Source organism: Acipenser ruthenus, chromosome 39 (assembly GCF_902713425.1).
Source record: "Acipenser ruthenus chromosome 39, fAciRut3.2 maternal haplotype, whole genome shotgun sequence".
Classification (NCBI taxonomy): Eukaryota; Metazoa; Chordata; class Actinopteri; order Acipenseriformes; family Acipenseridae; genus Acipenser; species Acipenser ruthenus.
The window spans coordinates 2,336,546-2,350,478 of NC_081227.1; the positions used below are offsets into that span (position 1 = coordinate 2,336,546).

Here is a 13,933-nt window from a genome sequence, read left to right on the forward strand (position 1 = left end):
GGCCACGATCCATCCTGGAAGTGTCCGGGCAGCATCTGCAAAAGCTCTGAAGCTACATACAGATATAACTCCACCATTCCCCACCTGTGCAGTTGCGCTCGTCGCTCCCGTCCGAGCAGTCGAGGTAACCGTCGCAGCGCTCGTTCGGCAGGATGCAGGTCTCCCTGTCCTCACACAGAGTCCCGTTCACACAGGGCAGGGGGCTGAGCGTCGCTGTGGACACACACACACAGAAATAAACAGGGGCACGATTCTCAGTCATTTGCATGAACACGAGGCAGGGGGAAGCAAGGAAGCCAAATTAAAAAAAAAAAAAAGATTTTAAAAACGTAAAACGGAAATTTAAATCCTATTACGGCTAATAGTTTACTAAACATTAAACTGTCCAGTTGTATGATGATCTTTCATTGTTTTGTTTTTTTTAACTTGTTGTATATTACAGTAATACATTTAGAAATTCTTGAAGACATTGAGAAAGACTTCTAGTCAAACGGGTCATTAAATGTATTAAGTTAGTACATTTAGCACTATTAGTGGGGTTTTTTATTTATTTATTTATTTTTTAAATATATGAATGATATATTGATACACGCCAGATTTCAACCCAAACCATGAATTCTCCACTAGCAAGTTCATCCTTATACATTTCCAATTCAAATTCCAGACTACAGTTTGAATTCTTAAAGACAGAACTCCTTGCTTCCCGTTGTTTCTCTCTGTGGTATAAGACGTGCATCAGTAAGCCTTGCTAACTGAACTCCACTCACGGCAGCTGGCCTCGTCCGACGCGTCCTGGCAGTCTGTGTGCCCGTCGCAGCGTTTCCAGTACAGGATGCAGTGCCTGTCCCGCTGGCACTGGAACTCCCCCTGCCCGCAGCCACCCGGGGGCCTCGTGGGGGAGGGAGTGGTGGTCATGTTTACACCTGGGCCAGACAACAACAAAAGACAGGGTCACTTCACTTCCACATCACAAGCATACAGGGCTGGCTAGAAGAGAGACCGGATATGCAGTGCAGCCAGATTCTAGGAGCTGGGTTTATAAGTGTTATTAAAAGGAGTCCCAACCAAGGTTTTAAAATCCAATTTCTTACTATTATTAATATTATTAATGGCCCTATTCTGTTGAAGACTTGTTGGCTCTTTGTGCTCAGTTTGGGATATGCAGATCACTCTACTGATGGAAGGTTTCTTGTGCTTCGTGGTTCCATATCTCCATGTGATCTGCGGTATTGATACAGCGGCAATCTACAGCATGTAACTGAAAATATTCTCATCACAATAAAAAGCGGCAAGCAGTTACAACGTGAAGTTCACAAGTAGTAAGGACAATTGATTTGAAAAGCATTGGTTAGCACCCCTTTTAAATGTCTTGGTTTACAACATATTTCACATTTTAAAAAGCATGAAAAAAAAAGGTGAGATTTTACATACAGTACTGTATTTGCGTACGGACAGACTGCTCTCCGTTTATCCAAGGGACAATACAACTTGTGCTAAAGAACAGCAAAACCAGCCTGTTATCCCAATTGGGTAAGCAGTTATATCTCTGCAAAACTATGTATGAAATGTGAATTGAATGCAGACAGGAATCACTGAATAGCCCAAGACTCTGATAACCTAGATTTATCCCCCACTCATGTGGGACTCTTCTACCTGTCGCAGTGTGCACGAAGTTCAAGCATTTGACTTGTTAGTTCAATAGACCCCCTCACCAGTGGGACAGCCCTCCTCATCCTCCCCGTCTGGACAGTCTGCATAGCGGTCACACACCCAGCTGTTGATGATGCAGGCCCCCGAATTACAGCGGAATCGATTAGGGGGGCAGGTGGTGGGGCGGCTGGTTGTGTGGGGGATCAGCCCCGAATCTGCAATGGGAACAAACCTGCATGTCAGCAACAAGGGTATAAAAGGCATTACAGGGTCTGTATGTTATTTTTAAAATCCCACACAGCCAGTTGTTGTTTCTAGAATGGATCCCCAATCTAAAAAGACACTAATACATGTGTGATTAAACTGAGATCTCTTATTTCTACCATTATTCCAAACACCGATTTTAAAAAAATGTAGTTACAGTACATTATGTTACAGACAATCTAATAATTTCACAAAATACTGGAAACAAGTGATGCAAATCTAACTGCAGGTTTACACCATGCGTTTCATATGTAACCGGTGCTGCTCATACAGACATTCTGTGTCCTGGAACCCTGTATCACACGGTGCTACAGTGAGTGCTGCGTTACCTCCGCACTCAGCCTCGTCAGACCAGTCTCCGCAGTCATTCTCCCGGTCGCACTTCCACCAGGAGGGGATGCAGCGCCTGTTCTTGCACTGGAACTGGAAGTACAGAGAGCAGCCAGGCTCCTCCGTCGGGGTCTCTGAAACACAGGGCCGGGGACCCACTCCATATATTACTGCACTGCTTCATCAGTTACCTTAGCGCTAACCACAAGTCATTTTAACAGTACATGGTACGCAGCAGACTCCGGTAACACACTGAACAAGACACTAGTTTGTCTGCTTGAGTTTTGTAACTTTTAAAAACATATGGAACTAGAAAGAGACTACCGACGACAGCATTTTATCTACGCCATCCTGCAACCATAGGGTATTGCAGGTTTATTCCTAACCTCGAAATATAAAAAGGGGCTCTTGTGTCACGCATGTATTTCTGTGTACAATACAAATAAGCAGGTCCCAGTTTAAAAGGCAAAGAAAACCCCAAAAGCCTAACTAAAACTAAGCAATACCTGGAAACTAATCTAAATAGTGTCTTTGTTATGCCAGTATCCTGCCCTTTACGGTGATCTGCACGTTGTTTTTAAAAGGGCAAACAGCACAAACAGGCTCAATATAATAGCCGACTCTATCAATGTCTTGTATTTCACAGCACTGAGAAGTACATGTTAAATCGGCTGGCATTATAAACTCACCACAGTTGGCTTCATCAGAGTAATCTCCACAGTCATCCATGCCATCACACTTCCACTCCATACTGACGCACATCCCGTTGAGACACTGGAAACTGGACGAGTCGCAAGTCTTCTCAAACTCCGGCCGGGTGGCTGAAGACACATGATTAGAGAGTGCTGATCAGCTAAACATCCAACGAGATCTCAAGCCATGCTATTCTCTCTCGCCTCCAGCAGCGCGCAGGTTAACAGGGCAGACAGACGTAGATTTCCGGGGTAGAGGGGGGGGGGGGGTTGGAAGTGCAAGACTGGGACTTACAGCAGCCTGCATAGGCAGAGTCCTCATCCGATCCATCTTCACACTGCCGAACCCCGTCACACACCATGGACTGGAACAGACACTGACGGCGATTCTTGCACACAAAGTCCATGTACCTCGTGCACAGGGGGTCTGGACAAGGAGCCAGAGGCACACGTGAGAGCAAGCAATACTCGGGTTAGAGACAAGCTTGTTTAAATTGGTACCGTTCCACAAGGGATTTTAATGGAAATCCCAACCTGGAATGGTAGTGGATAAGTTTGCACTGAACATGAGTGGCAGATCGTTGAATTTTAATTGAAAGAAATTAAATGATTTCCATTAGGGTATTCATTTCGATTTAAAAGTAAAAACTAGACTACAATACAAAATTAAGTACTGGGACAGTTTTGGTCCTCATGTAATATTTAAAATGGTGGTGGTAGATTGTTAGATTTCGTAATTAAAATAAAAACTGTACAAAGCGTACATAAACGCACCAAACAACAGGAGTGCTGTTGATATTCATATTAATGCGTTTTGCTGTGAACCCTGCAGCCTGTCCCGTCATACCCAGCCCCAATGGAGAGACACTGCCTGGGCTTTGCAGATGCTCTGGTTGTACTCACCACAGTGTTTCTCGTCCTCCCCCTCTGGACAGTCGTTGACCCCGTTGCAGTGCTTGCTGGCTGGGATGCAGGTCTGGTTGCTGCACTGGAACCCATTACAGCTTCCCCTTGTATCTGAGAGGAAGAACACAACAGGTTTTACACAGATGTCATTTATGTCTCAACATACATATGCGTATAAGTGCTAAATCACAGTGGCTCATGCAGTGTAAGACACACATGGGACCGGTTTTAGACACACATTGTGTTATCCATATTACTGAACTCTCCACTGAACCGCGTCATTTTCCAGGAGGATTCTGGGAAGGAGAAGCAAGCAGTCATTAGGGACAGGGAGACTTCCGTTTCCAGCGCTTCTCACCACATTGTTTTTTGTCCTCGTCCGAGCCGTCCCGACAGTCGTCATCCCCGTCACACACCCAGCGCTGTGGGATACAATGACCCGTCAGGCACAGGAAACTGGACGCCTCGCACGTGCGATGAGCGACTGAAAACAGAGACGGGAGGGAGAGAGAGAGATGGGAGAGAGGGTTATTCAGGGTACTCTTTAAAAGATCACAGGCTCGCTTTGTAGATCATTTTCAGTCATCACATACTTTGAAATGCAAACCTGTGGCATCAAAGCTCACAAACATGTCTTCTCTATAACTTGAGTGTAACCATTTACATGTACACTCTGCCCCCAGTGGATGTAAGAAGTGCATCAGTAACCAATGTATCACAGCCACAGCGATGGGTGTCGGGGTACAGTGTTGTAGGGGGGACTGGATAATGGTTAAACTGTGCTTACATTAGTCATATATCACATCCTTACCAAATTATTTAATAGCTAGCCAGTACAAAATAATGATTCCATTTTATAATGGAAAATAATTTGTAAAATGTTGAAAATGCTGAACGACCCCCTAACTATGAATGGCTTCTCCTTGGTTGAAGCAGAGTGTGGAAGAAGAGAAGGACTCTGGAAGTGAACCCTTGCTCAGTCTCCTCAGAACGCACTGACCAGTCAATAGCCCCCCTGCTCACCTGTGCAGTTGGCTTCGTCTGACCAATCCCTGCAGTCGTTGTCTCCATCACAACTCCACGCTAATCGGATGCACACCCCTGAGGCACAAGTGAACTCATTCTCCCCACACTTGTGATCGTCTGCAAACAAAACACACACAAACTGCAGAGGAGCATCCACAGCATGCTGGTCCATATATTCAATGAAAGTAATTGCAATTAACAAAATACTTCCATAACCGTTTCCTGGGACATCCATTTGAGCAAACATGTCTTTTCATTTTAAAACATGATATCTGGTACTACGCAAAGTTAAAGAAAGTTCAGAGATGTCAAGGCAAGCAATCTGGAACCTTTAATTCTTTAGCCTAGTGTAATACCTGATGTCTGTTTTAAAATGAAAAAGACTCTAATGTGTGTTTCTTTCAAAACTGCACATTTGAGATCTTTTAAGCCAAGTACAAAATGAGCAAGATGTCTGGAATTATTGTTAGCTACAATTTTTAACTTTTTTTTTTTTGGATGGAGAAAAAAGTAATAGATTTGTTTCCTAACAGTCTGAATGTATTTTAAATGGTACAGCTGTGCTAATCCTGTTCCTCTATCTTACTGCAGTGCTCTTCGTCGCTGTTGTCCCCGCAGTCATCCTCGTGATCGCATTTGAAGGCCAGGGGGATGCAAGAGCCAGAGGCCACACAGCGGAACTGAACTTCGGGGTCACACAAGGTGGTGGCTGGGAGAGAGAGAGAGAGAGAGAGAGAGAGAGAGAGAAAGAGAGAGAGAGAGAGAGAGAGAGAGAGAGAGAGAGAGAGAGAGAGAGAGAGAGAGAGGAGAGAGAGGGGTCACGGTTCAGTCTACACTGTCAATCCACTCTGTAAAACTCTTTTCATTCAGATATCTGACTGGGGCTGCTGGCAGTTTTACCTGCAGATGTACGCGTTATTCAAATGCATACATTTCTATATATTTCATTTCAATTAATAATGATGAATCGCTTTAATGAAAACTTTAAAATGTGTCCTTTTACCTTGCAATGGACGATGCAGAACGTCATGTTTAAAAAAAATTCAATTAAAGATACTGGCTGCAAAGTATGCATTTTCTGTTTATAGCGAGGGAAATTGACCATGTGATTTTTTTTTACAGTAGAGCCATTTCATAATTTAGCAACAATGGGAAAGCACTACATTACAAAGCTGAGCTTCACGTACGGCATTCCTGTTCATCACTCATGTCTCCACAGTCATTGTCGTTGTCGCACTGCCAGATGCTGCTGATGCAGTTCCCATTGGAGCAGCGGTACTGATTTGGCAAGCAGGTGTTTTCTGCACGAGGACACAAACGCAGCAAATCACCAACATGTACTAGATTAGTGCTGGACACTGCAATTCAGAGCAGGGCCAATTACTGAATCCCCCCTAAAGTTAAAATCTTAATTTAGTAGGAGGAGGACTAAGTAAATGTACAGAAAGATAACCCTGAGGTCTTATCAATGAAAAAGAAATAGAAAATGGACACAGGCACCATTATCTGCTCTGTGCTACAACAGCGGTCTGCAGTTTCGTGTGGGATTTTCTTTGAGACCTGAGTCTGCTGTGTTGGAAGAGCTGCAGCCTGCAGTAGATGCTTTGATAGTTTTTTTTTCTGCTGGGAGTGTCTGAGGCCTGTGCCCCTGCCTCTCACCTTGTTTGACGCAGGTGTGGTTTTGGAGCTGGTAGCCAGCTGGGCAGTCACACTGCAGATCGCCGGAGGGCAGCGTGGTGCTGGACACTCCCTCCGGACACACACACACATGTCCGTGGTCGGGTTTGGGCAGACACAACAGTCTGCAGGGATTGTGAGCACAGGAGTTGTGGCCTGAGGAGAAACAAAAAAAAAAGGTCAAGACTTTGCGAAAGCCTTTATAAAAGCATGCTCGCACCCTTAGCTAGTGCTGCATGCAATCATTCCATTACTCGGACTGACAGCGCCACTGAAATCAGGTGCTGACAAATCAGGTGTTGTTGACTGAGCTAATTTACCATGCAAAGTGAACGCAAGACCTTTCAACTCCGACAGCCCCTCCTACTCTTCATTTACTCTATACAGACAGCAGTGCTGCACGAAACGATTACTGGACTATTCGGAAGAGTCCTCCACGCGTGAGGGTCGTTGCTGTTGAGTGGGTTCATTTACATTCCAATTAAAACCGCTGCAGTAACAGCTGCTTGGATTTAGTCAAGAAGCTAGCAATGGTGAGACTTCACCTTCTATTTTGCCTTTGTAGAAGATTTTCAAGTCCATGACTCCGGTCAATCTCCCGACCAGCAGCTCGCTGCTCGACGAGACAGTCTTCAATGCCTTGAAAATACCCATTCGGGACCAGTCATCCCAGTAGATCTCATTCTGAAAACGGGTTAGGATCATTATCATGGCACACGTTAAAATGGACATTTTGGTCAACTGTTAGCCCGTCTTTAAGACGCAGATGTCAGAATGTATCTGGAGTGAATATTAAACCAGCGTTTCACGCCTGCTTGCGTACTAAATAGAATCTCTGAAATATTATCGTTGTCTGTTATTAGTTTAAGTATTTCTACAAACAGTAGGTTTAGCAATACTATGCCTCCACTATGGAACGTAGCTGGTGATAACACAAGTCAAGGCATGCTCTCTAAAGTGTAACAAAGTAGCCCTTGTGTGCGTCCCGCACCTTGAACACTGCGATGGCATAGGGGTGTGGCAGGTCCTGCTGCAGCACGGTCCTCTGCCCCCCGCTGAAGTCGGCTCGTTCGATCCGGTCCCCGAAGGCCTCGGTCCAGTAGATCCAGCGCTCATCCACGGTGATCCCGTTCGGCCACCTGACCCCATCGGACACGATGCGGAGGACACCGGAGCCATCCATAGCGCTGCGGTAGATCCCAGCCGCACTGTCCCCCCAGTCTGTCCAGAACATCAGGCTGTGTGTGGAGGGAGCGAGAGAGCGAGACAGCGAGAGAGAGACCGATTCAGACTCGACACGGCCTTGACAAACCTTGTATGTACCAGATCTCAAGAACACACCCTCGTCTCAGTGCTGGGTTAAGAAAATATGAATAATAACCTTTGCCCAGGTATTAGCACCAGAGCCCTGGGGTGCTCCAGTACTGTGGAGTTCAGCAATGTATGGCGGAAGTCCCCATCTGGATTGGATACCTAACAAAACAGGAAATATAACAGATGACCTTGTGTGCTGCTGATAGGGAGCTAGATACTGAAATCAGAGGACAAAGTCTCCCCAAAATATATATTGGCAGATATGAATACACTAAGGGGCAAGTCTTGGGTATTGTTAGTTTTTCATTTAAGAAAAAATGTGACAGTTTGGAGCAAAAGGCTTGTGTACCGAACATGAAGGAATCTGACCACACAGTGTACTACAGGCGATAATTCTTGGCCGGCGTCAGAACAGTTTAGAGGAAAACTATATATTTCATCAAAACTCCTCATGTCTGAAATCAAGTAAAAAGCTGAAAACAGCAAATGAAAAGCTGGGGAGTAACTACAGTACCTGCCGATCCTCTCTCTATCTCTCCCTCTCTCCCCCTCCATGCCTCACCTCGATTTTCTGGGCTCCAGCATCCACCCAGTAGAGAAGCTGGCTGACCGGGTCAAAGGCCAGAGCCTCCACATTCTGCAGGTCACTGCGGACAATCACCTCCTGACCACTGGTTCCGTTCAGACACAAGCGCTGCAGAAACACAAACACTGACTGTTTCATCTTAGGTAAACAGAATCCACTTCTATATTTCTTTATGAATTATTCCCCAAAAGAGAAACTGAAACTAAGATAACTTGCTGTATTAGAAGCAACGATCATTAAAGTGCAAAACAATTCCAGGTAATGGACCCCGGGTGTGGCTCCTGACAGGCTCACCTGTATGGTGTCCAGCGCGATGTCAGCCCAGTACAAGCAGTTGCGCTGGAAGTCGAAGTCAAGGGCGACGGCGCTGCGTAAGCCCGTTAGAGGCAGGGTCTCGTCAGCCCCGCTGGACAGGTCATAGCGGTGGATCGCACTGCGCAGGGCGTACACAATGAACTCATTCGCCTCTGTGATAAAAAATAAAACAGGGACAGGCAACCGTATTCAGCAGGGTTTAACCAATGAAAGACACAAGCTCAGAAACGTAAGCTTCTGTAGGGGGTCAACGAAGGTTAAACAAATACTGCGAGCTCAGCTGCAAGGTGGGAGGATGTTTCTCAATGGAACAGCATTCTGACTCACGCCACGACACTGACAGTGTCACAAAGTCCTGCTTCACAAACACACACACACACGCACGCAGTTAGGTAGGATATGTAAGACAGACACTTGAGAGTGTTCGTTGGCTCTTGTCATTTAAAGGGGTTGTAGCAAATGGAATAATTCCATACATTCTTAGCTCTGTGCTCTTGCTAGGTCATTTTATTCTTACCTCCCACAGGACAGGGCAGCGTCTGTCCATCCAAGCGCAGCTCCACATCTCCTCCACTGCAGGTGTCTCCCGAGACCTTGCGATACCTGCAGATATTGGGGACAGATTTTAACAAAACGGCACAAAACCAGAGACGGAGAGCACAGTAGTACAGTGTGATGGCAGTAGCTCCCCTATCAATACTTTGCTAGGTTTCAGATTATTTTAGCTGCCTTTACTTGACCCAAGGCTGTTGTAGTAAAGATTTTAATTTCATTTGCAAATCTTTGAGACTCTTTGCATTGTCAATGGGCAAATCAGTCCAAAAGCAGGTAGAGCCCAGAACAATAAATCATAATAATAAAGCAAATGTAGAAAAAAGTATATTTAAAGCTGTTTAATAAATTGTTCTTGTATTAAAAACGACAAATAAATGGACAAGACAATTATTGTGGACATCAAACAAAATCTTGGGTGGAAAACAGAAACTTCCGAAAAAGAAAATAAACTGTGAAATTGAAGGCGTCATTTATGCCTAGTATTTAAGCAGGCTCAGATACCACTAGAAGTGTATTGTCTTTCACAGACACAAGGTGGCACTGTTGTACAGGCCAAGGAAACACTGCAGGCAAAAAAAACTCAGTTGTGATTTCGCCAATGAATAGTGGAATGGTCCAATCTGGGGGGTGGGGGGTGGGGTGGGGGGTGAGAGGTCTGGGGGGGTTGTACTACAATTTCACTTGTCACATTGCATCTGGTGTGAATAGACCTTTAATTGTCTGGTTTTAGTTTTAAAAAATTAACAGTGGAGTAAATGATTTGAAACTCTGAGCCGTGCTGCCCTGAGCTGGCTGACTCACCCTGTGCTCCTCCGGTATGTGGAGCCCACAGGGCAGGGCACGGGCGGAGCGTACAGCTTGCCTGTGAACTCGGGATCTGGGATACACACTTCCAGGAACAGGTCCTCGCTCAGCTTGAAGCCGTAATCACTGGGGGGGGCGAGAAAGGGAGTTGACTCAACACACACTGGAAAACCAATGGAGTAGTTACTTTTTAGCATAATTGTAGCTGAATGTAACTGAACACAATAGCACTGTAATTGTAATTTCAGCAAAGAGTTGTGCTGTAATTGTAACTGTAATTGAGCCCAGGGTTGGTGTATAGGGAAGTACCATTCGTAGTCCTGCCGCGTGCAGGAGCAGTTGCTGACAGTGATTGGCCGGTCGAAGTCCTCTCCGTTAAAGCAGGCGGCGTGAGCAGTCCTCCTCTTAAACACAGCCTTGCGCCCCAGCAGACAGTCATTGCCGTGCTCGTCGGAAGGGGACCACGTCTTGTAATCGTTCTGCGTGCACGGCACTCCTGCAGGTGGAAACCCAAGAGCATCACCCTGCGCACTGGACGACAGCGCTCGCTGTTTCAGAGAGTCTGTGCCAAATCATCTCCACAGGACTTATTCGCTTGAAGGCATAGCCGTGTCTAATCTTAAAAGCTTCCGGTCTCGTGATGTGCAAACCGATTACGGATGTCTTCTTCATAATATATTTTCAAAATCCTCTTTATTGAGATATAACTTGCAGTAAACGTTTGCAGCTCTATGAAACCGCATTATCTTCGGTCACTTTTAAAACACAGTAATTTAGAAACTGCTTATCGAAACTTAAACTGAATGGCAAACTTTTTGACCAGAAGCCTATTTTAAATGTCTTGTATCGGTCTATCCTCCTGTCCCCTTGTCACTGTTTCTGCTCCCAGCATTAAGTCCCCAGCGCTAGCTCACCTAGTACGTCGGAGGTGTTGACCTGCAGGATGAGCCAGCTGTGCCCCTGGTCTGCGTAGGAGCCGAAGATGGTGAAGACCGTGCTCTTCTCTCCCGGCTCGGTGAGCAGGCCATACACATACACGTTTTTATCAGTGAAACTGAAGCTCTTCCACGTCTCCCCTTCGTTGGTGCTGTACCTGAGCAGGGGGGGGGGGGGGAAACACACAGAATCAGACGCCCCTTTCAAAAGTGTGGTGCAGACAGACAGACAGACAGACAGACAGACAGACAGGCACAAAGATGGCTAATTCACTAGACTTTCATGAGGTTCATCTCGGTAGGCCTGGATTGAAATTTGGCACACACACAAATAAGCACAAATGCCAGTCTGATGCCATCTTTATAGAACAGAAATTACCATTTTTAATTGAAGTTGAACTGTATATTAATTAATGTGGGCTTGTGGGTTTATATAAAAAGTTTACCATAGTCAAAGCATAGCAAAGTGTAATAAAGTATAGTGAAAAGCATAGGTAAGTATTGTAAAGAATAGCAAGGTACAGTAAAGCATATATAAACACGGTAAACCAGGACAAAGCATGGTAAACACATAGTATAACCATGGGAGCAGCATGGTAAAAGTGAAAAAATACAAAAAGGTAAACTTTTATAAGGGCTACTACCGAACGAAAATCTGTACATCACATCTCCGGTAAACCAGCTTCAGAAAAATAATATAAAAGCAAAATGTTGGAGAACAAAACAGAAAAACGCATCCGATCTCCCAAGGAAGCGCAGTGAAAGACTGCTCCCCTTTTCAGCGACTCACTTGAGTTGTCTGGTAGGTCCTCCCTGAGGGATGGCCATCAAGATTCCCCCGTGGTCTCCCCAGCTATAGTAGTGAGGACCTTCTAAAGCCTGGAAAACAAACCGCATGTGCCAGTTAGGATTCTCCAGGGCAGCTGAACGGAAGCTCAGAGCCAGGTAAAAGCAGATCCAGTTACAAGAACTCGGTATTGGAGAGCCTGGGAACAGCTTGGAATTGTCACTGGCCCCTTTTCTACTCTTGAGGATGGCCGATTGAATCTATTTTCTCCTTCAGTTTGGAATATGCCGACAGAAATGAAAAGCCGCTCCTTGGTACCTAATCTATTCATGTGTTGTGGTTCAAACTCACTCAAAATGGTCTCGCCGCAAACGGCTTGACCTACAGCAAAGGTACCAGGATGCAGCACTATGTAGATATGAAATATTTGCAGATCTTTGTTTAAAAAAAACACAACCACCTAAAAAGAAATGAATCAGAGGATTCCCAGTACAATACAAAATGGACCAGAAATAAATGTTAATAAAAATATGAAGTAAATTGATTTTAAAGCGCATGCTGTAGGAAACTACAGGTTTCCCAAGTTAAGCACAAGTTCTTCAGTACTATCTTTGTGTGCACACAACCAGTAGGAACACAGCTTTGTACACGTGGCTGATTTGAGCCAGTGCTGAGACAGCAGGCTTACCTCCCTCCAGCGGGCTCCGGCGCTGCTTGAGATGTAAACATTAGGTTTGTTTGCCAGGTTTCTCCCCACAGAACCTGAAACAAATCAGGGAAGAAAAACAAGGAGACACTGAGCTGGGAGTCCAAGGCAGCTTCCCTTCCCTCCATGCATTCAGAGATCACCTCAGTGCTTTCAAACACTGCTTTATTTCAGCTCGTAATGCAGGGCGCCAGACCTCACTGCTGCTTGGGGTCAGTTCCAATTGTAATTGCGCAATTTGTAATTAACTGCAATTACAATGTAACTGTAATTGAACCTTGGCGCACCTGTGTAATTCTTTTTTCATCATTAACCAACCAGCTGCTTCCTGTAATGACTGACATGCTTTGCAGCCAGTAAGGAGGCTTGACCCTGAAGACACTGCCGAGGTGAAATGACATAAGAAGTTCAAGTGAAACCGATTTCCTGGATAACTTTCTTACGCAAAGGGTAGTACCAGCTGTCGGGGTTTTAAAATGAAAACAGAGCCTCGCAGTATCACATTTGCTTTCGAAAGTGCACATTTGGAGACCTATATAGATAATAGACAGGCATAAGAGGAAACAGCTACTTTACAATTAGACTAATAGACACAGACAGCACCACAAAGCTTGCTTCAACCAATGAATACAAAGGAATTTCTTCTAAAAGATAGTACAGATAACAGGAGAAAAGAAATGAGCTTAACAAGTGTAAAAGACTAATGATACAGTAGCTGGATTAGTTTTGTAACGCTGCCCTCCCTGCTGTGAGCAGAACTGACTTTTAATGTCGTCGGTAATTGCCCTCTGGGTGTCTGAGGGAACACAGCAGCTGGGAAGAGCTTTAATTACAGCCTCTGTAGCAGAACTGCATTCTCCTATCACACAAAGAGGAATGCGGATTCACTTCTGCGTTATCTTTTCAGATTGATCTCAATATTTTAAAATGGTAGATTCAACTGGGCTTTGAAAACTAACTGTGCCTCTATCGTAGCTTTTCTTTTTCTGCCTTGATTTTTGGGCATGGAAAACGGTTTTGTCTACCTCTGTATTCTCTCTAATAAATGTCAATTATTCTTTCATTTCAAAGTAAACTGTGTGGTGTACATGTTGCGATTGCGATGTCTAAGCAGAGACTTTGACTGGACCTAAACTGTTTTCACACCCAAAATCAAAAAAATAAAGCTGCGATAGACACAACTGATTTTCAAAACATTAAAAAAATAAATAAAATCAGATCTCCTACCCTACTACTAAGCTCAATGCACATAGAAGTTTATATAGGTTCTACTAGCACCTCCCTAATATATGACTGGCCTATCACACTTGAAGATAAAAATGTATTGCAGCACTAATAACACTTGGACAGCACCAGTCACTGAATTGTATGGGGTAACAGTACCCG

General features: G+C 44.8%; 1 protein-coding gene across 1 annotated transcript in view; it reads right to left on the bottom strand.

Moving 5' to 3' along the window:
* LOC117966507 (sortilin-related receptor-like) overlaps positions 1 to 13,933 on the bottom strand; it is a 51,323-nt gene that overhangs the window by 12,119 nt on the left and 25,271 nt on the right. The window contains exons 11-33 of the mRNA XM_059009805.1: positions 12,530 to 12,603; positions 11,845 to 11,933; positions 11,034 to 11,212; positions 10,429 to 10,615; positions 10,117 to 10,245; positions 9,278 to 9,363; positions 8,740 to 8,912; positions 8,422 to 8,553; positions 7,927 to 8,018; positions 7,537 to 7,783; positions 7,091 to 7,229; positions 6,528 to 6,701; positions 6,056 to 6,169; positions 5,455 to 5,577; positions 4,866 to 4,985; positions 4,201 to 4,326; positions 3,840 to 3,953; positions 3,232 to 3,363; positions 2,934 to 3,065; positions 2,244 to 2,378; positions 1,713 to 1,865; positions 768 to 923; positions 85 to 213 (exon numbers count right to left, since the gene is read on the bottom strand). Of these exons, the coding sequence (XP_058865788.1) occupies positions 85 to 213; positions 768 to 923; positions 1,713 to 1,865; positions 2,244 to 2,378; positions 2,934 to 3,065; positions 3,232 to 3,363; positions 3,840 to 3,953; positions 4,201 to 4,326; positions 4,866 to 4,985; positions 5,455 to 5,577; positions 6,056 to 6,169; positions 6,528 to 6,701; positions 7,091 to 7,229; positions 7,537 to 7,783; positions 7,927 to 8,018; positions 8,422 to 8,553; positions 8,740 to 8,912; positions 9,278 to 9,363; positions 10,117 to 10,245; positions 10,429 to 10,615; positions 11,034 to 11,212; positions 11,845 to 11,933; positions 12,530 to 12,603 (3,135 nt within the window). The remainder of the gene's footprint in view (positions 1 to 84; positions 214 to 767; positions 924 to 1,712; positions 1,866 to 2,243; positions 2,379 to 2,933; positions 3,066 to 3,231; positions 3,364 to 3,839; positions 3,954 to 4,200; positions 4,327 to 4,865; positions 4,986 to 5,454; positions 5,578 to 6,055; positions 6,170 to 6,527; positions 6,702 to 7,090; positions 7,230 to 7,536; positions 7,784 to 7,926; positions 8,019 to 8,421; positions 8,554 to 8,739; positions 8,913 to 9,277; positions 9,364 to 10,116; positions 10,246 to 10,428; positions 10,616 to 11,033; positions 11,213 to 11,844; positions 11,934 to 12,529; positions 12,604 to 13,933) is intronic.